A 21,750-nucleotide genomic window follows, 5' to 3' on the forward strand; every position below is an offset into this window, starting at 1 on the left:
ACTTATTGATTAGTGAATGCTCTAATTATTAAATGCTTGATTATATGCTAAATAAATAAAGAAATTAATTAATAAATTCTTTTATCATAATGTATAAATTATTATAAGGGGTGAGAATGAAAATCACATGTAATGTATGAACAATTCTTTTATACGGAATAGATCATTTGCGAACTATTTGTTACACATTTATTTCTCTTTCAAAATTGCATTTTATATTTTATAATGAATTTTTATTGTGTGCTTAATTTGGGTTCTTATCCGGCACAGCCAAATTTTTTATGATAATCTTTCAAACAGCAAAATGTTTGAAATCTTTTCAATTTCGTTTATGGGTTAGGATTACTAAAAAAGATTTTGATTTTTAGTAGCACATCGGAAAATTCAGACAATAAAAATCTTGATAAATTAAATTCAATATAATTTAGTTTATTTGGTTAATATTTAATAAGCCCATTTGGTTATTTGGTTGAAATAAATCCGATTACCTTTTTTTGGTAGAGCAAAATTTTGAGTTAGATAATAATTAAAAAATAATTACTTAATTAACTGCTTAAAAAATTTTGTCGTAATCTTGATGTCAATATGAGAGGAAATAAAAAAAATGAATTTTAATTTATAAAAATAAAAAAATAAAAAAAATGTATATTTTTTTTAAAAAAAAAAATCCTTAAATCCTTTTTTCTATTCCGTTGATAAAATTTAGTAATTTCAAAAAATGACGAAGATAAACATATTAGCTATCAATGCTGGAAGTTCAAGTTTGAAATATAAATTATTTCTCTTTGATAAATCAAAAGATGAAATAAATTTAGTATCAAAAGGATCAATAACTGAAATAACATCACCAACTTCTTCACAATTTACCGCAAAAATCATATCATCTAATACAAAAATTTCAAAATCATTAAATATTCAAACACATGAAAAAGCATTTTCTCATATTTTATCTTATTTACTTGATACTATAATAAATTCAAAAGAACAAATAAAATATATTGTTCATAGAATCGTTCATGGTACAACAGAATCTCAACCAATAATTTTAAAATCTGATTCATCACCTTCAAAAGAACTTTCTAAACTTGATTCACTTTCAGAATTGGCTCCATTACATAATCATTCTAGTGTATTGATATTAAAATCTTGTTTAAAAGAATTATCAAATTCAATAAATTATGCATTTTTTGATACTTTATTTCATCAATCCATAAAACCTCATATTTATACTTATGCTTTACCTTATGATGAAGCTAAACAGAAAAGAATTAGAAAATATGGTTTTCACGGTTTAAGTTATTCCTATGTTTCTAAAGTTGCTGCCAAACATATGGGAATTGATCTGAACGATGATAATTCAAAATTTATTTGTTTACATCTGGGAAGTGGAGCTAGTATGTGTGCTATTAGAGGTGGTAAAAGCGTAGACACTACTATGGGTTTAACTCCTTTGGAAGGTAAAATTACAATAAATAAATTTTTAATTTTAATTTTAATTTTAATTTGATTTTTTACTAATGGTCAATTTTAACCGACATATCATCATAAAATGATTAGGATTACCAGGAGGCACGCGATCTGGTTTAATTGATCCATGTGCGATATTTCATTTTTCATCAAAAGCACGCAAGGGTGATGAATCTCATCATCCAGTAGATAAACAATTTCATTTAACAGAAGCAGAATCCATTTTAAATCATAATTCAGGATTTAAAGGTCTTTGTGGTACTTCGGATTTTAGTGAAATTGTAAAACAAATTCAAGATACTACAAATGGAAGTGAAAACTCCAATTCTTCTATTAATAAAGAAAGAGCAAAATTAACTTTTGATATTTTTATTAATCGTATTGTAAATTATATTGGAAGTTATTTTGTAACATTAGAAGGTAATGTGAGTGCATTAATATTTACTGGTGGAATTGGAGAAAATAATAAAGAATTACGCGAAGCTGTTGCCGAGAAAATTAAATGTTTAGGATTTAAGAGTGTTGATAAAGAAAGGAATAAAAGTGTTGAAGAATTGTTTAAGAGCGGAAAAGATGTTGTGGATATTTCTAGTGGGTCAACTGAAAATTTTAGATTGTTGGTAATCGAAACTGATGAGGAAAAAGAAATGGTTAATCAGTTAATCTCGAAAATTTGAACGAGTTTGTAAGTTATCCATTAAAAGTTACTTCTATATTTTGTTAAATTATATTATGCATTATGCACCATAATTATGTGATCTTACAAATATTATTTAATTCTTTAATATTATAATATTAATAACATAAGATAAATGTTATCGTGCAGTAAATATTATGATGAGCATTTGAACATGCAATTATGGCACGAGCATTTGAACATGCAATTATGACACGAGCATTTGAACATGCAATGCCGTGTATTATGTAAAATATTGAATAATATTCTGCTGAAATTTCACGTGTGTCAAAGTCGGTCCACTTAGCCCACTTAACCCACTTATAATTGTTCTTTAATAGTGTGATATCATATGGATCATTGACATGTAACACTTTTTTGGCTCTTCTCATAAGTTTACAACATGGCGGCAATGCTGTCAATTTTTGAATCAATGATTCGAAACAAATAAAAATTAATATATTTAATATATAAAAAAATTAATTTTTTTTTTTTGAAATTTACCTGCAACTTACCACTTCCAAAATTATAATATCGTTTTTTTAATGAATTAAATATCTTTTTTTTTTTGATGTCAATTCGAGTAAATGAATTTTAAAAATATTAGTCAATAAAACCACTTGAAAATGTTGAATTGTTCTTTTATTTGATATTAATGAATATGATGACAATGATTGTATTGGTATTATTATTGATATGAAAATAAATATAGTAACTATATAAATAATTAATTACCCAATTCTTTTTGGTAACTTACCGCACTTTTAATGTTTGAAATATCCGCACTTTTAACGTTTGAAATACTTTTTCTCTTCATAACAATCTAGATTCTAAAGTTTAAAGCCTTTCTGAAACCAATTACAAGCAACTGCCTTTAAATAATACTTTCAAATTATTATTAGGTTAAGACTGGTGAAAATAAACTTTAAATAATTATTAAATAATTTAGTTATCATAGCAAAATTAACAATAATCCACAGGTTTCAATGCTCTACCAACTCTTTTCATTCCTCCTCTCTTTTCTTCCAAACGATGCTCAAATAATGAATCAATACCACCAGCGTCAAAATAACCATATCCTGAAAGCATGCTAATGTTCTCTTCTTCAGATGAATTACGTATTGTACCAGGAACACGTTTTTCTGACTGAAGTAATAAGCGAACATCATTAAAGTAATTCTCAAGAGTTTGGAGGAAACGACGCGTCTGTCTATGTTTAGATGAGGCACAAAACTGTAAAACCAAATAAAATTATTTTAAAAAATTATAAAATAAATAAAAAAAATAAATTTAAAAAGGTTGAATCATATAACTTACCGCAATTCCTTCGTCTTTTATGATATAACCTATACCAAAACCCTCCGAAACTACCGGTCCAAACCCAAATAACCTTAAAGCAGGATTACCACAATTACTTGTGCTTATTACTGTGCTACTTAAAGTTTGCCAACCTATATCTCTAAATATAGCTGGTAACTTTGCTTCATTATTAGAGTTGCCAACCTCTTTTTGCCATACACATTGCAAAGCATATAAATGCCTATCTTGCCCCAAACCTTTTGCACACATTTTTGTCAAGTGTACATGAGCTTTAACAGCTGCACGTAAAGCTTTAAGTTTTTCTGAACCAGGTGCATCAGTCCACCAAAGTTTTACAAAATCAACGGATTCTGTGGTAACAGAACGAATTGCTTCAGTTCGTCCATGAAGGAATGCCTTAGTCATTGCCGGTTCATAAGTACTTTCAATTGAACCATAAAGACCATAATAAGCAGCTTGAAAAGCCATCTATAAATAAAATAAAAAAAAAGATATGATAAAAAAATGGTATAAATTATATTTTTAAAATTTTTTTAAAAAAAAATTTTTTACCTGAACAAAAGCATCCGGACTAAAATTATAGTGTGTGATAAAACTTTTTCCATACTTATCAAATTCGAGAACTTTAACTTCATTCTGTAATATAAGATCACTTAACCTTGTTTCTGCAAATCTAATACCAACATGAATTTCAGGTTTAAAACTCCATTCAAGTTTCTTTGGATTTGTATCTATTATACCATTTGTTTGATGATGATGAGAAGTTGGTTGTGAATTGAATATAGGTGTTGCATGACTATTAATTTTATGTGCAAATCGTAAAATAGTATCAGTATAAATATCCGAAACAAAACGTAAGACAGTATGACCATCAACACCTTTAGGAAAAAAATGGATAAAAGAATGTTAACTTTATCAAAATATATAAATGATAAATAAACCAATTATTATTATACAAATTTACCAGTATGTTCAAAATTTACACCGGCTGAACCATTTTCACAGACAATAATCTGCAATTTATCATACCAACGATTGGAACAAGTACCACATTGTACACCTTGTTGTATATCATATGTACCGCAAAGCATGTTTGTTGCAAGTTCATCACTAGTTTCAGGAGAAACTTCATCCAAACAAACTACAAATAAAGCAGAATCAAGTACTTTCAAGGCATCCTTATTATCTTCTGAAGATTTTTCTAATATATCTCTAAGCTCAGCCCAAATTGTACGATTTTCAGTAGAAAGAACACCAACTGCATTTTTTGCAATATCTACAATTGGTAAATCAGAAGCATCCTGTTTAATAGTTTTAAGATTATTTACAAGTTCTCTTTCATTAATTCCAACTTCATTATTTTCCTTTAATACATCAAACCAATAAAATTGTCCACGACATATAACAACTATATGTCTAGAATCTTGAGAAGTACTCATCGTACAACCAGTTCCAGTAGGTAAACGAGCAGTTCCAAATAATCGATTAAATTGAGCCATACAAAGAGGAATACCCCTAAAATAATCAGGTTCAAGAATTTCTGTTCTTAAAGCATGAATAAATTTTAAGGAAGAAAGAATTAAAGAAGCGGCACGAATAACTTGATTATTTCTCGCGGGAGTGGGATCGTCTTCCAAAACAAAGAATGGATTCAGGTTTAAAACAACTGGATCAGTATAACTAAGATAGGAATCATCCCAAAATTCTTCAATATAACTAGGTTTATCTTTAGCATAATCTATTAACTTTTCTTGAAGTTGAGGACCTTCCTTTTCAAGAAATTCCTGAGTTGCTGCGATTGTTTGTTTGTGATCTTTTTCTCTCTATATAAAAACAAAAATAAGAATACAATTGGTATACGGTATACAACAAAAAAAAAAAAAAAATATTTTTTTGAAGTCAAATCAAAACAATATTTTACCTGAAGAGGTTTAACTGCAGAAAGATATCTTTTAATAGCATCTTCCAAAGGAGGTACTGGTAACTTTGGAAGATTATCTTGATGTTTAAAAGTTTTTTTGTTATGACTTTTATTTGAATCAGAATTTTCAACCATTTTTTTTTTTATGAAAGCAAAAAAATTACCAAAATTAATTTATATAGCAAAAATATTTCAACTAAAATAACTATGAGAAAATTTAAAGGATGAGATAATAAGTAAATAATAGATAATGTAATAACGCAGATAATGCAGATCCTTGATACCTTAAAACATCTTATGATCTCATAATCTTCTGTTTGTTAGCTTACGTCTTATCCCGCATATTTAAAGAACATTAAATTTAAATGGATAAGCAACATTTCACAAAAAAAAGGGATTAAGGGGATACAAACAAATGCAACTCAAATAGTTTTGTGCATGTGATCTATGTACATATTAATATAAATATATCCCAAAATAATTAATTTGTAATATTATTTTAGATTTTTTGATTTTTTAGATTTTTTAATTTGTGATCCTCCCTTTTTTTCATATAAAAATATAAAAGGCTGATTTCAATAGAGAAATTTTAATTATTTAAAAATTTTTGATCATTAATATAATACCACAGTAAAATGCAGAAAATACGCATGTTACATAGAAACTCGTTGTTTGTTTCATCCAATTTTTTTAACCCGTTTAGTTAAATTGATTGAATTTCATAATTGATAATTTTAGTATTCACTAATCAGAATTCCTCGTGTCAAAAAAAAAAAAGATTTTTCATTCTAGATCTTCATTTTATTAAGAAGAATAAATAGAATTCGTCATATTGAGTTATTACGTTATAAATAGAATTTAATCCAATATAGGATTAGGATTAACATTTCTTCTGGTCATCTTGACGATTACATTATTTTTCTTTATTCTTATCATTTCAAATGATTGAAAAGAAAAGAAAAAAAAAAAATTAACCATTTAAAATTTCATTATTATCATTAAAAGACTTTCACGACATAAATTTACATTACATGCATGTCGATTCTTTAAACGTCAATAATAATATATATGGTCTTATAGAAAAATTCCATTAAAATAAAAAATTTTTATTATCTCTATCTGTTATAATTAATTTTTTGAATTTTTCCAGCCCTCTCACTAAACTTTAATAGAACAATATGAAACTAACCTCCTTAAATTATCATATATATATACATTGGCTGAAAATTTTTGTCCTACAGATGAAACTTTGATATTATTACAATTATGGATCAAAGGCGGCAAAAAGTAAAATATCAAGAATATCAAGAATTCCTACCCCGGAAAGTATTAGAAAAGGATTTTTACATTATCGTACATAATCAGTTAGTCACTTTTCCAATTAGGAAATATAAAGAATTTCTTTCGAAAGGGAAATGTAAAAAAAAAATTTAATAAAAGAAACCATAAATGTTGGTACTTTTTTTATCAAAGAAAAAAGAAAAAAAAAACTATGATTACACAAACAAAAAAAAAAAAAGGAAAAAAAAGAAAATAAGAAAAAAAAATTGAAATTCAATAAAATATTAAAAAAGGGATGATTAGTTTGTCAAATGACTTTTGTGTGTAATTCTTTGATAAAGTTTCATCTTTTTTTAACATTTAACGTACTACAAAAAAAGTAGAGTTTGGCGTGACTGCGGTAATACCAAGTTTGTTAGCCCCGGTATTTCAGTTTTATTAACCAAATCTGTAAATCCCGTGGCCAATTAGCTTTTGAGCTTTATCTGTCCAATCAGATTCTCGATTTAGCCCATGAATTATTTTGGATCGATTGAAAATTTTACGTGTCGTAAAAGAAACAAGAAAAAATACAAGACTAAAAAGAGAAAAAAAGCTTTGAACACGAATATCGGTCATATTGCATATGTATTTCCTTGTTATAATATGATGTTAAATGTGATGATTACACAAAGGAAAAACTTGGGATCATAAAATTTCTTTTGTAGATCATTGTGCGTTAAACTACTTTCAGAATAAGTTGATCAAATATTGAAATTATACAAAAAAGTTCGCCATTTTTTATGAATTAAGTTTTATATATATATTATATTATGTATAATAAAAATAAAATTACCAGATATAATGGAAAGAAAATATGATTATATCAATTGGCGTTACTAATTTAATTTAATCAAAAAAAAAAAAAAAAAAAAAAATTTATTTTATATTTATTATATTATATCAAATTTTGATTTAAATACCCCCATGAAAGCAAAATATTTTTCTTCCATACACAAAAAAATTTTTTTTCTTTTGATAAAAAATTATCCAACGATTAAAATTTATTATTTTATTTGAAATATAGTGATTTTTTTTTGTGTTTTAATTATATACTACAACGAAAATGTCAAACATAAAATGTAACGCTAAAGAACGTATAATATTAAACGTTGGCGGAATTAAAGTAAGTGTCTGTGCGAAGGGATTGTTTTTTTTTTAAAAAAAAAAATTTGATGTAGTACAATGTGGCGCAGCAATTTCTAAAAGCTTCTTTTTTTCTTCTTTAGTATGAAACATTTCGATCAACGCTAACGGCATATCCTGAAACGATGCTCGGCACAATGTTTGAAGAACGAAATAAATCATTATTGCATCCAATAAATGGTAACGAATATTATATTGATAGAAATGGTCGATTATTTTATTGTATATTACAATTTTATCGAACCGGAAGAATCCCATCTGCAGACCAAGGTTATTATTATTACGCGTTCAATAATTGAGATTCGCGTATTTTATTCCTTTACTAAATTTTCCTTTTTAAAAACTTAAAAGTGAAATGCTCGATACCTATAACGCAAGAAGAACTTGATGCAGAATTAGATTATTTCATGATACCTCGACCAAAACGTTTATTATCAAAAAAATGTACCAATAATAAACAAACTGCTCAATTATCTTTAAGAAGTCGAACAATAGCTGCTGAATTAGATGATCTCGTTACATCATTAAAAACAGCGATTAATCGAGCGATAATATATTTTCAAAAAAGATTTATAATGTCAAAGGGGGTTGGTTTTAATATAACACTCGAAATTTCTTTTTATGCGTCAGATCGTATGCAACCCTCAATTACCGTATTACCAACGATAATAGGAAAATCTCCTGTGCCATTAATAGCAGAAGTTATAAATAAACCTGCATTTGGTACAAGAGCTTATGTATTATTAAATGGTTTTGGTGATAAAATTGGCGAACATTTAGAAGAATCTTATCCGGGATTATGTTGGGACCTTAATTGGTTTGAATATTATAATGATTCCGGTTCTTTAGATTCCAAATATCGTGTGAGAATACAAATATGCGATGATTTCGATTACGAAGAAATAATTAAGAATTGTTGTTTATCGGCTACTTCGTTAAAATATAGTTACTACTAACCTTTATTCCCTTTTCGTCGGGATAATTTTTATTTCGTATTTTTCGTCACACTCCAAACGAATCGATAACTGAGGAAAATCACAGATTATGTACAAAATATTTTAAGAATTCTCATCGAATTTTTATTGTAAATAATATGACTATAAGAAAAAAAAAATAAATAAAAAAAATAATTAATTATTTAATAAATAAAACAAGTAAAATAAACTAGAAACTTCTAGATGTATAAATAAAATAGACTTGACTTTTTTTATCACATTAAAATGCATTTCCCGGCTATAATCCAGATGATGCATTATATCAACATGTTCTTACATCTTTTCTTTGTTAAGGTCTCTATAAAACCCTACATTAAATAAAAAAAAAAAAATCGGGTTATTTCCCTAAATAAACTCTTTTTTTTTACGATACGATCATCATTTCAGCCAAATTTTATTGATATGGGCGTATTATGAAGCTTGTGTGACGTAAAAATCTGTAATCGATGCTATATTAGAATAATTAATAACTTGTCTATTCAGAAACTCTCTCCAACTCTTTTGATTTTTTCACAAAAAGAATAAACTATGCAAACAAACGAGACAGCAAACGGCGATGGTGAAAATAATAACAATCTTCTCGCAAGTGATAAAATCACCCTCAATGTGGGAGGAATTAAGGTATAAAATATATAAACCACTATTATTTATTTGAAAGTAAATTTCTTATTTCTCTGATATATTTTAATTTAGTACGAAACATTCAAGTCCACCTTAACTTCTTATCCAACAACCTTACTTGGTTCAATATTTTATCATTATAGTGATGAACAAAATCCATTAGCTGATCCAAATCATGAAAATGAATTCTTTTTAGATCGAGACGGTCACTTATTTCATTACATAATGCAATTTTATAGAACTGGAAAAGTACCGACGATAGAACAAGGTAATTATTTCAACAAAAAATTATTTCATTTTTTAGATTCCTTATTTAATCTTCTTATTCTTCTTCTTTATTTTAGCAATTGGATTAATTCCAATTACGGCTCAAGAATTAGATGATGAATTAGAATATTTTAAAATTCCAACATATCCACCATCATCATTTTCAGCTACAACATTATCACCTTCGTTACTTTCACTTCGCCATAAAATGATTGCAACCGAGATAGATTCATTCACTTCTACATTAAGTAATACATTGTTAACAATTTCATCCCAATTTAAAAAAGAATTTTTCTTTAAAAGGCAATTTCAAATTCGATTTGAGATATCATTTCATAACAATGAACGTATATCAGATTTTAATATTAACCCGAGTGTAAATAGTACTATTAAAACTCAATTACAAAAAAGCTTTGATTGTTTTGCCCCGTTAGGTTATGCTATATTGGATAGATTTGGTGAAGAAATTGGTAGATATATGACAACTACTGTACAAGGTTGTACTTGGGAATGTAATAAAGTTGAAGAATTTGGTTGGGGTGGTTTACAACAAATGTATAAAGTTAAAATAGGTGTTGAGAATAGTTTTGAACATGAAGATGTTTTGAATAATTGTTGTCTTAATTCTACCTCTGATTCAATTGGCAGTTGTGATTGATATTAATAATCTGATAATGATAAGGATATATATAATGTGATATATATGTATACATTTATTTAAATGAGATTTATGATATTTTAAAAATAAAAATAACAGATTTATTTATTTTATAAATTTCGTGTCACAAAAGAAATGTTGAAAGGGGGGATAGTATACTAAAAAAAGCCTATTCATTCGTTTCAATTCATTTTCACTTTTGTTCACCCTCTTTTTGGAAAATATTCGGTTGAAAAAAGGAAAGGTAAGCATAAAAAAATTTTTTCACCAGAGTTTTATAAGCGTGATATGACAAGAAATATTAACTAGTCTTATTTTGGTTAAGTTGGATGATTTTTTATTATTTAACCAAATTTATCACCAAATGTCTTTTTTTTTCATCACAACATTGTAATTACATAAAAATATCATCCAAACTGTTCATCTACCCATCCACAGGACTTAATCTATCTTTCATTCCACTATGCAAGCTTTAAGAAGCTATTCATTTTTTCTTGCAAAAAAAATTTTCAAAAAAAAAAAAGAAAGAAATATTAATGGATGTGTTTCTTGTCATTCTTGTCATACCAAATTTAACGCCCTTTCCACGTGATTTGTCAGTCCCCCATTGTACAATTCCCTATTTTTAACATCATTTAAATCATTTTCTTTCTTAGATATATCATTTTAGTTTCATTGAAATTGCGAATTTCATTTTTATGTTCCTATAATCTTCACATTTGTCTTGACAGTTCAGTTTTTTTTTTTATCCGTTTATGAATGCGTAACAAAACCTTTTAGAAAAATGTCTAGCGTTTTTACAGACGATATTATTTATGAAATATTTAAACTTTTAAAAGATACTGACGTTTATGGAAATTCATTATATTCTTGTCTATACGTAAATAGACGATTTTGTGTTATTGCAGCACCTTTTCTCTGGAAGACTACCTTTCAAAAAGAAGCGAAATCCAATATATTTATATCAACATACATTTCTTGTTTGAACAAACGTTTTCATGGTTGGCAAAATGATAATGACCGTAGTTTACTTTTATCTGGGAGATTTTTGACCATGTCACCACTCTTTGAGTATGAAACATACTTAAAAGAATTTTCTTTCAAATCCTTAAACAAAGCTGTAAATCACTGGTTCGATTGTGAATATGGAAGTGAGGATCCTAAGAAAAAAACTATTACTAGTAAATTAGAATTTTATTTATTCAAGATGTTTGCCGAAAAAAGTGCTTTAGAATCATTGGCAATTGAACTCGATGTTGAAAATTGCTGGAAAATCAAGGAAGTTTTCTTGGGTGGAAGTTCAAGGGTTTCAAGTATAAAAAATCTTTCAATATCTTTTCCTACATTGACATTGAAAGAACCTCGTTTTTTATCCAAAGTTAGAAGATTCCTCCGTGAACTTAAAATTGTTTTTCAAAATCTCGATGAAGTTTGTTTTTTTGTTGATGAAGCAAGTGATAGTAATGACTTAATTTCTCAATCTTCTGTAGAAATCATCTCCTTTGTACAAAATCAAAAAAACCTGAAAGGTTTTAATTTGATAGGAGGAGAGGATAAGTTTTTACCTGCCAAAGACATCATTACATCATCACTGAAAGCTCATGCTAATTCATTGATACATTTAAATGTCGATAATGTACACTTTAGTGGAATGTCATTTAGTTTTTTCGAAAAATGTTGTAAATTAGAATTATTAGGTATGGGTTACTGTAAAGGATTACATAATATGGATCCTAATGCCAAATTTTCGAATCTAAAAAAATTGGAATTATCTTTGAATCAATTTCAACCCCACATTACTGCGTCAATATTAAAAAAAGCGGGAGAAAGTCTGGTTGAATTAGATATTGATGATGTTTCCCATGAAATCTCGGAGGTTTTAGTAACATATTGCACTAAAATTGAAACCCTATCCATCTCTGGAAAAACTAAGTTGGCGTTACCATGGCTTTCTAAATTAAGAAATTTAAAAAGATTAGAGTTCATGCAGGTGGCAGAAATGTGTAATTTCAATGAATCGGAAATGTCAGTTTTACCATCAAATATTAAGATTAAGAAGATAATAACTGAATTATTTATGACAGAATTTGATTGTTTTTATAAAAGTACTCAACATCTTGATTTTTCACTAGTGTCAATCATATTTTCTCCTGAGGTCAAAGATTTTGAAAGCATTAGTTATGAAGATCCTGAAAGTTCCTTGGAGATTAATATTGGTAGCTCTGGTGGTACCAATCCAGCAGAGGAATATAAACTTATTACTATAAAAAAGAAGCGAAGCGATGTTTTATTAAATTTTCATTATCTTTCAGAAAAATTGTTGGCAAAAGAAAACTAATTTAATATTGAATTGTGATTTTGAGTTTAGATTATCGTAAAACACTTGATAATTTATTTATTTATTTATTTTTATTTAGACATTTTTTTTTTTGTATCAACATTTTAATATAGATTGGTTGGTCTGGGTAAATTATTGCCGTTTATAGTAAAAAAACAGAAAATTTTTGAGTTTAAAAGATTATAATCATTAGAATTCTCATTGTATGGGTTTAAAATAAGTTAAATTTTTTTTCAATTGAACTAATTACTTGATAGATAAAATATAAAGTAAAAATAAATAAAAAAAATATTTATTGAAAATCAAGTACTGAAATTTATAAAGTATTATTGTATTATTATGCCAACGTTTGAATATACCAATGGTGAGTATGGTCATATACTCAAAAACAATGATTGCTAATACGTGATCATACACTAATCCAACTAATCCACCACTACATTAGCCAAATTCGGAACTAGATCAGCTGAAAAATTACGTAATATTATTTATATAATGAAATAAAAATAGTTGACTTGTGTTGCTGATCGGTACTTCTGTCTCCAAAAAACGAGACAATGTTACGAATAGGTTTATGATTGAAACAGACGAAATAGTATGAAAGAAGCCATTAAGGATACCCCAACACAAACTAAACTAAAAGGCTGAACATACTTATGAGTAGATTTCATATGGAAATTAACATTAAAGAAGAGTTCAAGTATTTGCAAAACTACTTATATTCTGTATTCATGAAAACAACTTTATGAGGCAACATTGTTTGTATAATGTAAATTTTTTTTCTGGTGTATAATCGTATAACCATGGCAAATGAAGACATGGGCGAAGGCAATGTGATTGACTTCTTTCTCTTTTCCATTTTCTTTTTTAGTTCTAGGTCTGTAAGACCCGTTCTTTATTTTGGTTGGGTTTTATCCATATGATTTACGCGAATTATATCAAAAAGATGAGGATAAAAAACTTGTCACTACATTCATAAAACTTTGATCTCTCAGCAAGAGCAGACACCAATGCAACTAATAAATTACAAACGGCCATCAAGATTTACAACATTTGCTGAAGGTCACTTACGGTGGTGCCACATTCAGTTTTTTCAGCGTATATGATGGATTTTACGAATGTAATGAACACTAGCAGATCTAAACTTGCTTAATTATTTCATTATTAACGTTAACTTGGTTAGAATTTTGTTGTTTAGACCTTGGTGTGTTTATTAGAATTTAATGTATACAGGATCAATTAGCATTATTCATTTTAAAATATTTATTATTTTTTTTTATATGGTACATGTAACAGTTTCGCTTATTCATTATTAATTTTAACTTGGTTATTAGAAATTATCTTATTCTTTGAATTTTCAATATTTTCTTTTTTAGTTTGTAGTGAAATCTAAACAAGAAAATGTTGAAAATTCAAAGAAAGGAATTTCTAACCAAGTTAACATTTAAAGTGAAACTGCTATATAAACTATTATAAAATTTGATTGCCCAATTTTTTTTGTTATTGTACTCATTTATTCATTTTTACAATAATAAATACACAACTTTTTGGCTGCACATGTCCATAAAATTTTGAATAATTAGTAGTATTTGAATAACCAGTAAGTAAATTAACCAATGTTATTCAAATATTTCTTTATTTAAATTATTAATTATAATAAATTCTTTTTAAATTATTTAAAAAGTCCTTTTAATTTAAATTTAAATCACAAAAGTAAATTTTATCCAATATACCAAATACAATATATTGAAAATATTAAAAAATATTTAATTGAATAGTAGCATTCATTTCATAATTGACAAAAACCTTTAATATGAGTCTTATTGCTTTTAATATATATTGTAAAACTTAAATATATGCATCTTTTATTTTTCATTTCATTAACGTTTAAATTACAATTCATAATTTTTAATATATTATTAATTGCAAATAAAAAAAGAAAATAGATATTTTATAACAATTTATTTTAAAAGCTTTATTATTAAATATTACATTATTAATTATAAATTTTTAATTAATTAGAATTTATCCAAAAAAATTTTATTAGTATATTTATCTTATAGTCTTAATTTTTATAATTATCTAATATGAATCATTTTCTTTTTGTTTTTCAAAATATTTAAAAAAATATGAAATATTATTATTTAATGAATTATTAATATTACAATATATAATATTTATATATTACTTTATAAAAATTCTAATTATAGACTTTTCTATTATATTTAGCCTTTAACATACACTTGATTAATATATATATCTACTTATATTATTTAATATAAGTTTGGTAAATACTTTAAATACTTTAAATAACATGTAAAAGGATTCAAATCATATTCAAAATGCTTATTATAAAATGTTATAATAAATATTATAGAATTATTTGTTTTATGAAATTTCAATACTTTATTTAATTTACTATTGCAAATTCCTTTATAATAATATAATAATATCTGCTTTTTTTATTTAAAGTGTATTATGAATATAAGTGGCCATAAAATTCAGATGAGAATCATATTTTTAAATCCAATTCCATTTTATTGAGATATTAAAAGTATTTAAGTTGATAAAGAAACTATCAGTATATATATGATAAATAAGTATTTATACTAAGTATTAATTGTAAATTAATATATAGTATATATAAGATTTACAATAAGAGATTATCTTTTTAGATCATTTCTTATGAATAAAAAGTCTTATTATTAAGCCTATAGTTTAATATAATAAAAAGCAATCTTTCAAATAAAAAAAATAAATTAATTTTTAAAGATAAAATTCTTATATTATTGGAAGAAAGTTGTCTTATTCATCTTTACTAAAATTACTATTACTTGGAATACTATTTGTAAATTATCAAAGAAAATTTCATCATTAGAATTATTATTGAAAAATAATTTTGAATTATTTATTTTAAATATTATATAAAAATTAAATAAAAAGATAATTGAAAAAAAGAGTGATATATGTAAAGAAATAACTATAAAAAGAAAAAATATTATAAAAAAAGTGTAAAAATAAGTAAATAATATTGAAATATAAGATAATCAAATATGTAATTTATATTACAATTAAATTTATAACTAACAATATATTATACATAATACACATATTTTATAAATGACAAAATAAAAACTTTATTTTATTATATTAAGAATTAAAGTAAATTAATATTTTTAATGAATTATAAATTTCTAATTAAATTTCTGAATTTAACTTCAACTTTAACTTTAATAATTTAATTTAACATTAACTTTAAATTAATACTAATTTAAATTCTAATCTAATCTAATATCCAATTTAATTATTTGTTTAATGTTCAGGCCTTTTGAAAAAATTAAGGGAAAAGGGGACTTAAGTTAAACAAATTAAATAAATAAACATAGGAAAATTTGAAAATTTCAGGCAAAATTTAAAGAGAATATTTATTACTATATATTTAATAGCTTTTAAATTTTTTCAAAAATAGAAAAAATAGAAGGGGTATTTATTAATATATGTTTATTAAATCTTAAATTTTTTAAAAAATAGAAGAAGGTGAACAATGTTAATAAATAATCAAGTTAGAACAGTTTAAATACATATGTATAGAAAAAGTTGTACATAAATATATTTTATATAAAGTGCATAATATGATAATATATAAATTTATTAATTTCAATTACTAAAAATAATTATACAAAAAAAAATAAATTAAATAAAATTCTTTTCAATAATAAATAGTTATTAAATAAATATTGGTCAAAAATTAATATTTTTTATCCATATGCGCGGATTGGACTTTTTTCTATAATATCGTCATATGTGATATGTGAGAAATACCTATTTATTTGTATGTGATTATCACGTTATCCTCGTGACAACACGTGTTGTAATACATGAAAATAGTATGAAAACATGTTATGATAAATATAACACGGCCCAACTAACAATTTTCTTTCTTCCTATTTTGACAACTCTTTTTCCAAAGTTAATCATACTCCGATCATATTCATAGTCTCATCTTTGAGTGAACTCAAAAAAGGAAAGTAAACGTACTCTAAAAAAGGAAAAACAAGTAAATTTAAAATTTCATGAATTTCTATTTATGATAATTGCATTTTTACCTTAATGAAGCCAATATTAATAACAATATATTATATTTTAGAATACATTTAATAAGCACAAAATATTACAAGATAATAGAATTTAACCTGCTTTTTTATAATAACCCCTATATTATGATGACATCGATAAACCCAGATTTTATAACTTTCCTGATACAAAAAACTACAAACGAAGATTTAATTTTAGTAAATGATAGTAGTACAAATCATACATTTTTTCATAATTACCCTTCCAATTCCATCACGTTCATGCTGTTCGGGTGTTTGGTGGCAAAAATTATTCACAATCATATAAAATTATATCTCTTGGAAGATATCCTACAAAAGTGAAATATACTAAAAAAGAAAAGGGGTAGCTCATAAGATTCCAGATAATTATCAAGTAGAAACAATGTTAAATAGATTAACAGTTTTATGTAAAACACAGTATCAATTTTCGCGTAAAGTTACTGTTAAATATAAGGTTGCTTGCCGAAACCTGTTTGGCCTAATGCCGAAAGGTGAAACCTCTTATATAGTGCCGAAACGCCGAAATGCCGAAACTGCGAAACCTGTCAAAATTGCGAAACTGCCGAAACATGCCGAAACCTCTATAATAGGTTTCTCCGTAGTTCGGCATAGTTGATCATAAGATTTGCATATAGTTACGCCAAGTTACACCAATTAATAATATAATTTAGATGATCAAATAATCTACAGATAAAAGATTAAACTTCAATATTTTACCGTCGTCTTAGTTCTTTTTAAGTTTTATCTATATAATTTTCATTTCTAACTCCCATATTAATATTATGATATTACACGTTTTTACAGTTTTTTTTTAAGGGGCTTATATTCATTAAAGGAAAATGTGTAACATGCATTTAATAAACCCAATTCCGTCATCTCCTTTAACACTGAACTAAAGTTTCTTTTACTTTCTTCCGTTTTCTTAATAATAATATTAATAATAAACTGTTTCAAATGACTGATCACATAGAAGATTCACCCATTAAAATAAAAAATAGAGGAGGTCGGCCACCTAATAGCATTTGGGAAGATATTAATAAAGGAGAAGCTGTTGGTTCTGGCAAATTTGCCGCCTCCTGCAAGTACTGTAAGAATACATGGTCACGCGGTGAAGTTTCAAAGCTCAAAGAGCATCTTTCAAACCATTGTCCAGATGCGCCAGCAGCAGTTGTTAGAAGGTATATGACTAAAGTAATGGAACGGCAAGATAAGTCCAAGTCATCCAAAAAAGAAAATACTCTGAAGGTCAAAGTAAGCATGGATGATTACCACTGATTCAACAGAGCTTAACGAACAAAGATGTACACAAATTAATCGTGCATTAGTTAAATTTTTTATTGCGTGCGGAATTGCGTTTAGAGTAGTGGAACATCCCTTTTTCATCAATTTTATAAAAGAGCTTAATGCCGGGTACAATACACCAACAAGGGAAGTATTAGTAAATCAACTACTTGAACGTGAATTAGCTCAAGTGAACTTCAAAATTAATTCTGAGCTTGAAAAGGAAACGAATTTAACGTTAGGTTTGTTAAATTAAATAGGCTATCATACGTCATTTTTATTTAATCTTACTTACTTATATAATATTAATTTATAATTTAGCCTTTGATGGTTGGACGTCTGGTACACATCGTTCAATTTGGAACTTCATTGTAATGACTCCGTCGCGTAAAGAATATCTTTATCAACTTTCTGATTTGTCTGAAAATTCGCTTATACTGCAGAATATCTAGTTACGGTAATTGAAAAGGTTATAGAAGGTATTGGAGAAGATCAAATATGTCTATAGTTTCCGATAATACGTGGCCAATGTTCGTAATGCACGAAAAATTATACATGAGAATCATCCAAAGATTGAGAATGTGCGATGCGTTGCACATTCTATCAATTTAATTGCATGCGACATCGTCGAGGAGAAGTTTGGGGAACGTTTATTAAAACGTGTTAATATTTTGACAACCTTTTTTAGAAGTTCTCATCAGGCTAATGCAAAACTTGCTCAAATAATTAAAGAAAAAGGAATTAGTGGAGGAGGATTAAAATTATATTGCAAGACACGCTGGACTACTGCTAGTGAATCCGTAAATTCAGTAATAAATTTGGAATCAGCACTAGAAGAAATGGCCAGCGATCACGATAAAGTGCTAACAAACGATAAAATAAAACCGATTATTCAATCGAGAAATTTTTTTTCAAATTTACGAGTTCTTGGGTTTGTTCTGGATCCTCTAAGAAAAGCGGTACTTTCATTAGAATCGAGAAGAGCTACACTTGCAGATTGTTTCCTGAGCTTGGCAAGACTTGCAGCTACATTAAAAAAGTTACCCAAATCATTAAATCCTGCATTCCGAAGTCATTGTATCAAAGTAATAAATGAAAGATTTGATGAATTCGATGATGATAAGTATATTACTTGTTTTTTTATGGATCCCAGATTTAGAAACGCGCCACTTAAAAAATGCGCCCTCATGAGAATTATCAAATGTGCAGCTTCAATCGGGAAAAATTTAGGTTTCGACAGTTACGAAGCTGAAACTTTATGTGATCAAATACAGAAATATATTAATGAGCAAAGAGCCATTTGACCTAGATATCGGTTTTGCTAAAGATAATCCTGTGAATTGGTGGAAATATATTAATACCGAACCAGAACCAGATGTCCTGCCAAGAATTGCAAGTTATCTATTTGCAATATGTCCTAACTCAGCAACTTGCGAACGTGGATTTTCGACTTTAGGATGGCTATTTCATAAACGTCGCTTAAATCTTAATGTGGATAAACTAGAATCCATGTGCAAATTAATTTTGTATTGGAAATCCAATTCAAAAACTGAACTTGGATTTTATGGAATTGATCAAAAAAAGAATACTCGTCTTAGTGATGATGAGATCAATATACACTACTTGGAAAAAAGTAGGCGGACGTCATATTTTATTAATTACTCCAAGATGTACATAATAATTTGGGCTGAAATTTTATCACGTGATAGTTTATGGTATAAATAAACAATGACGTAATTGTTATTTCATTTATAGACAACCATCAAATGTGATCGACAAATTAGGATTTTGTACTACTTCGCACCATGTATGATTTAACGGAAGCTGAACGCAACCAGATTATTGGTCTATTTAAAGGTGGCGCCACCAGACAAAAAATTATTAAAATGCTTGGCTTTTCTAGAACAGCAGTTTACCGAACTATTCAAATCTTTTGTGAAGGAAAAAGTCTTGAAACTCAGCCACGAAGTGGTCGTCCTAAACTTTTAAATTGCCAACACCAAAAAACATTAAAAAAAATTGTCAAAACAAATAATCGTCAATCAGCTGAACAAATAAAAAATAATTTTCAAGAGAAAACTGGACTACAAGTTACTACCAAGACTATAAGGAAAAATTTGCATGAACTTAATATTTTTTCACGTATTCCAGCATTCAAACCTCTTCTTAATGATAAACAAAGAGAAAATCGTTTAAACTGGTGTATTGAAAGGAAAGACTGGTCTGTTAGAAAATGGAAGTCAGTTATTTGGAGCGATGAAAGCCGCTTTACTATATTTAAAAATGATGGTCCAGGTCGTGTTTGGAGAACCCCTGGAACAAGGTTTAATGTTAAAAACATGGTTCCTTCATAAAACATGGTGGTGGAGGTGTAATGATGTGGGGTTGTTTCTCAGGGAAAGGGGTTAGGGCCGCTAATAAAAATTAATGGTAAAATGAACCATCGTGACTATATACAAATACTCGAATCACATTTACTTCCATTTATTAATAATAATTATAATGGACGAGGTTATTTATTCCAAGATGATAACGCCCCTGTCCACACCGCTAAAAATGTTAAAAAATGGATAGAAACAAAAAAGGTTAAAATTTTAGAAAATTGGCCAAGTCAGTCACCTGACTTAAATCCTATCGAGCACCTATGGTCAGAGCTGGAAAGGCGCATTAGAAAACGTCCCAATCCTGCAAAAAATGTGAGAGAATTGGAGTGTGCTTTACATGAAGAATGGAATCAAATTCCTAATAATACGTTAATTAATTTAATTGAAAGTATGCCACGCAGGGTTGAGGCGTGTATTAAGAATAATGGATGGCCAACTAAATATTAGTTTTGTATATGGTTTAACTAATAAAATTTAAAATTTTGACCCCACTTATTATGTACGTTTTTGAGTAATTAATAAATATGGTGTCCGCCTACTTTTTTCCAAGTAGTGTACGTATTGCAGAAGCTTTTGCAGAAGATGACGATGAGGAATATAATGAGGAGCAAGCTTCTACTCAGAGATTAACTACAAGCGGCGAAACAATACCCGAAGACAATTGCCGTGTAGTAATCGAAAGTCTATGGATTGATCAATTTGTTAATTTATCGCATGATTCAATTACTAGTGAAATCGGCGATATTCCAAGAGATATATTGGATGATTCAGATGAAAATAATGCGGAAGATGATGAAGTTGATGATAGTGGTAATAACAAGAGACCCGGAGAAGGTGACTATGATTATGATATAGATGATGTATTAGGTATGGATGACGGTGATAATAATGACGATAATTATGATGATAATGAGGAATAATAATAATGAGAAATAATTACAATAGTTAATCCAATGAGAATTAATTCTAATATCATGTGATTTAAATAATGATACTATTTAGGAAATAAATGATGTAATTATGCAGGGCAAAATATTCGCGATCAAAGTCCAGTTAACATATAATTATGCAGGCAATGCAGGCAATTGTAATTTTATATTATATTTTAAAACATTGCAATTTAATTAGTAAGGAATAAGCGGATAAGCAAGTATTATATTTTAAAAATAAGGTAATTTAATTAAGGAATAACGATAAGCATATTATATTTTAAAAATAGTGCAATTTAATTAAGGAATAAG

General features: G+C 27.1%; 6 protein-coding genes across 6 annotated transcripts; 4 read left to right on the forward strand and 2 right to left on the reverse strand.

Moving 5' to 3' along the window:
• The first annotated feature begins 246 nt into the window (after positions 1–246).
• OCT59_014515 (uncharacterized protein) lies at positions 247–2,272 on the forward strand. Its single transcript, XM_025310130.2, has 2 exons — positions 247–1,457; positions 1,558–2,272. Exons 1-2 carry the CDS (start codon positions 719–721, stop codon positions 2,142–2,144), a joined length of 1,326 nt encoding a protein of 441 aa, XP_025185816.1. The 5' UTR covers positions 247–718; the 3' UTR covers positions 2,145–2,272.
• Positions 1,803–2,960, reverse strand: OCT59_014516 (uncharacterized protein; the record flags this gene model as incomplete). The annotated part of the gene is made up of 3 exons (XM_066150079.1): positions 1,803–2,558; positions 2,659–2,701; positions 2,901–2,960. The coding sequence occupies 3 exons, from the start codon at positions 2,958–2,960 to the stop codon at positions 2,263–2,265; spliced, it is 399 nt and encodes a 132-aa protein (XP_066002286.1). The 3' UTR covers positions 1,803–2,262.
• Positions 2,961–3,041: 81 nt separating this feature from the next.
• Positions 3,042–5,519, reverse strand: OCT59_014517 (uncharacterized protein; the record flags this gene model as incomplete). The annotated part of the gene is made up of 6 exons (XM_066150080.1): positions 3,042–3,052; positions 3,139–3,376; positions 3,461–3,931; positions 4,016–4,341; positions 4,428–5,286; positions 5,385–5,519. 6 exons carry the CDS (start codon positions 5,517–5,519, stop codon positions 3,042–3,044), a joined length of 2,040 nt encoding a protein of 679 aa, XP_066002287.1.
• A 2,251-nt stretch (positions 5,520–7,770) lies between these two features.
• OCT59_014518 (uncharacterized protein) lies at positions 7,771–8,951 on the forward strand (the record flags this gene model as incomplete). Its single annotated transcript, XM_066150081.1, has 3 exons — positions 7,771–7,830; positions 7,934–8,120; positions 8,202–8,951. 3 exons carry the CDS (start codon positions 7,771–7,773, stop codon positions 8,804–8,806), a joined length of 852 nt encoding a protein of 283 aa, XP_066002288.1. The 3' UTR covers positions 8,807–8,951.
• Positions 8,952–9,373: 422 nt separating this feature from the next.
• OCT59_014519 (uncharacterized protein) lies at positions 9,374–10,391 on the forward strand (the record flags this gene model as incomplete). Its single annotated transcript, XM_025324523.1, has 3 exons — positions 9,374–9,466; positions 9,539–9,734; positions 9,811–10,391. The coding sequence occupies 3 exons, from the start codon at positions 9,374–9,376 to the stop codon at positions 10,389–10,391; spliced, it is 870 nt and encodes a 289-aa protein (XP_025185813.1).
• A 784-nt stretch (positions 10,392–11,175) lies between these two features.
• On the forward strand, positions 11,176–13,027 carry OCT59_014520 (uncharacterized protein; the record flags this gene model as incomplete). Its single annotated transcript, XM_066150082.1, has 1 exon — positions 11,176–13,027. The coding sequence occupies one exon, from the start codon at positions 11,176–11,178 to the stop codon at positions 12,727–12,729; it is 1,554 nt and encodes a 517-aa protein (XP_066002289.1). The 3' UTR covers positions 12,730–13,027.
• Between the last annotated feature and the right edge of the window lie 8,723 nt (positions 13,028–21,750).

Source organism: Rhizophagus irregularis, chromosome 22, assembly GCF_026210795.1.
Source record: "Rhizophagus irregularis chromosome 22, complete sequence".
NCBI classification, from domain to species: Eukaryota; Fungi; Glomeromycota; class Glomeromycetes; order Glomerales; family Glomeraceae; genus Rhizophagus; species Rhizophagus irregularis.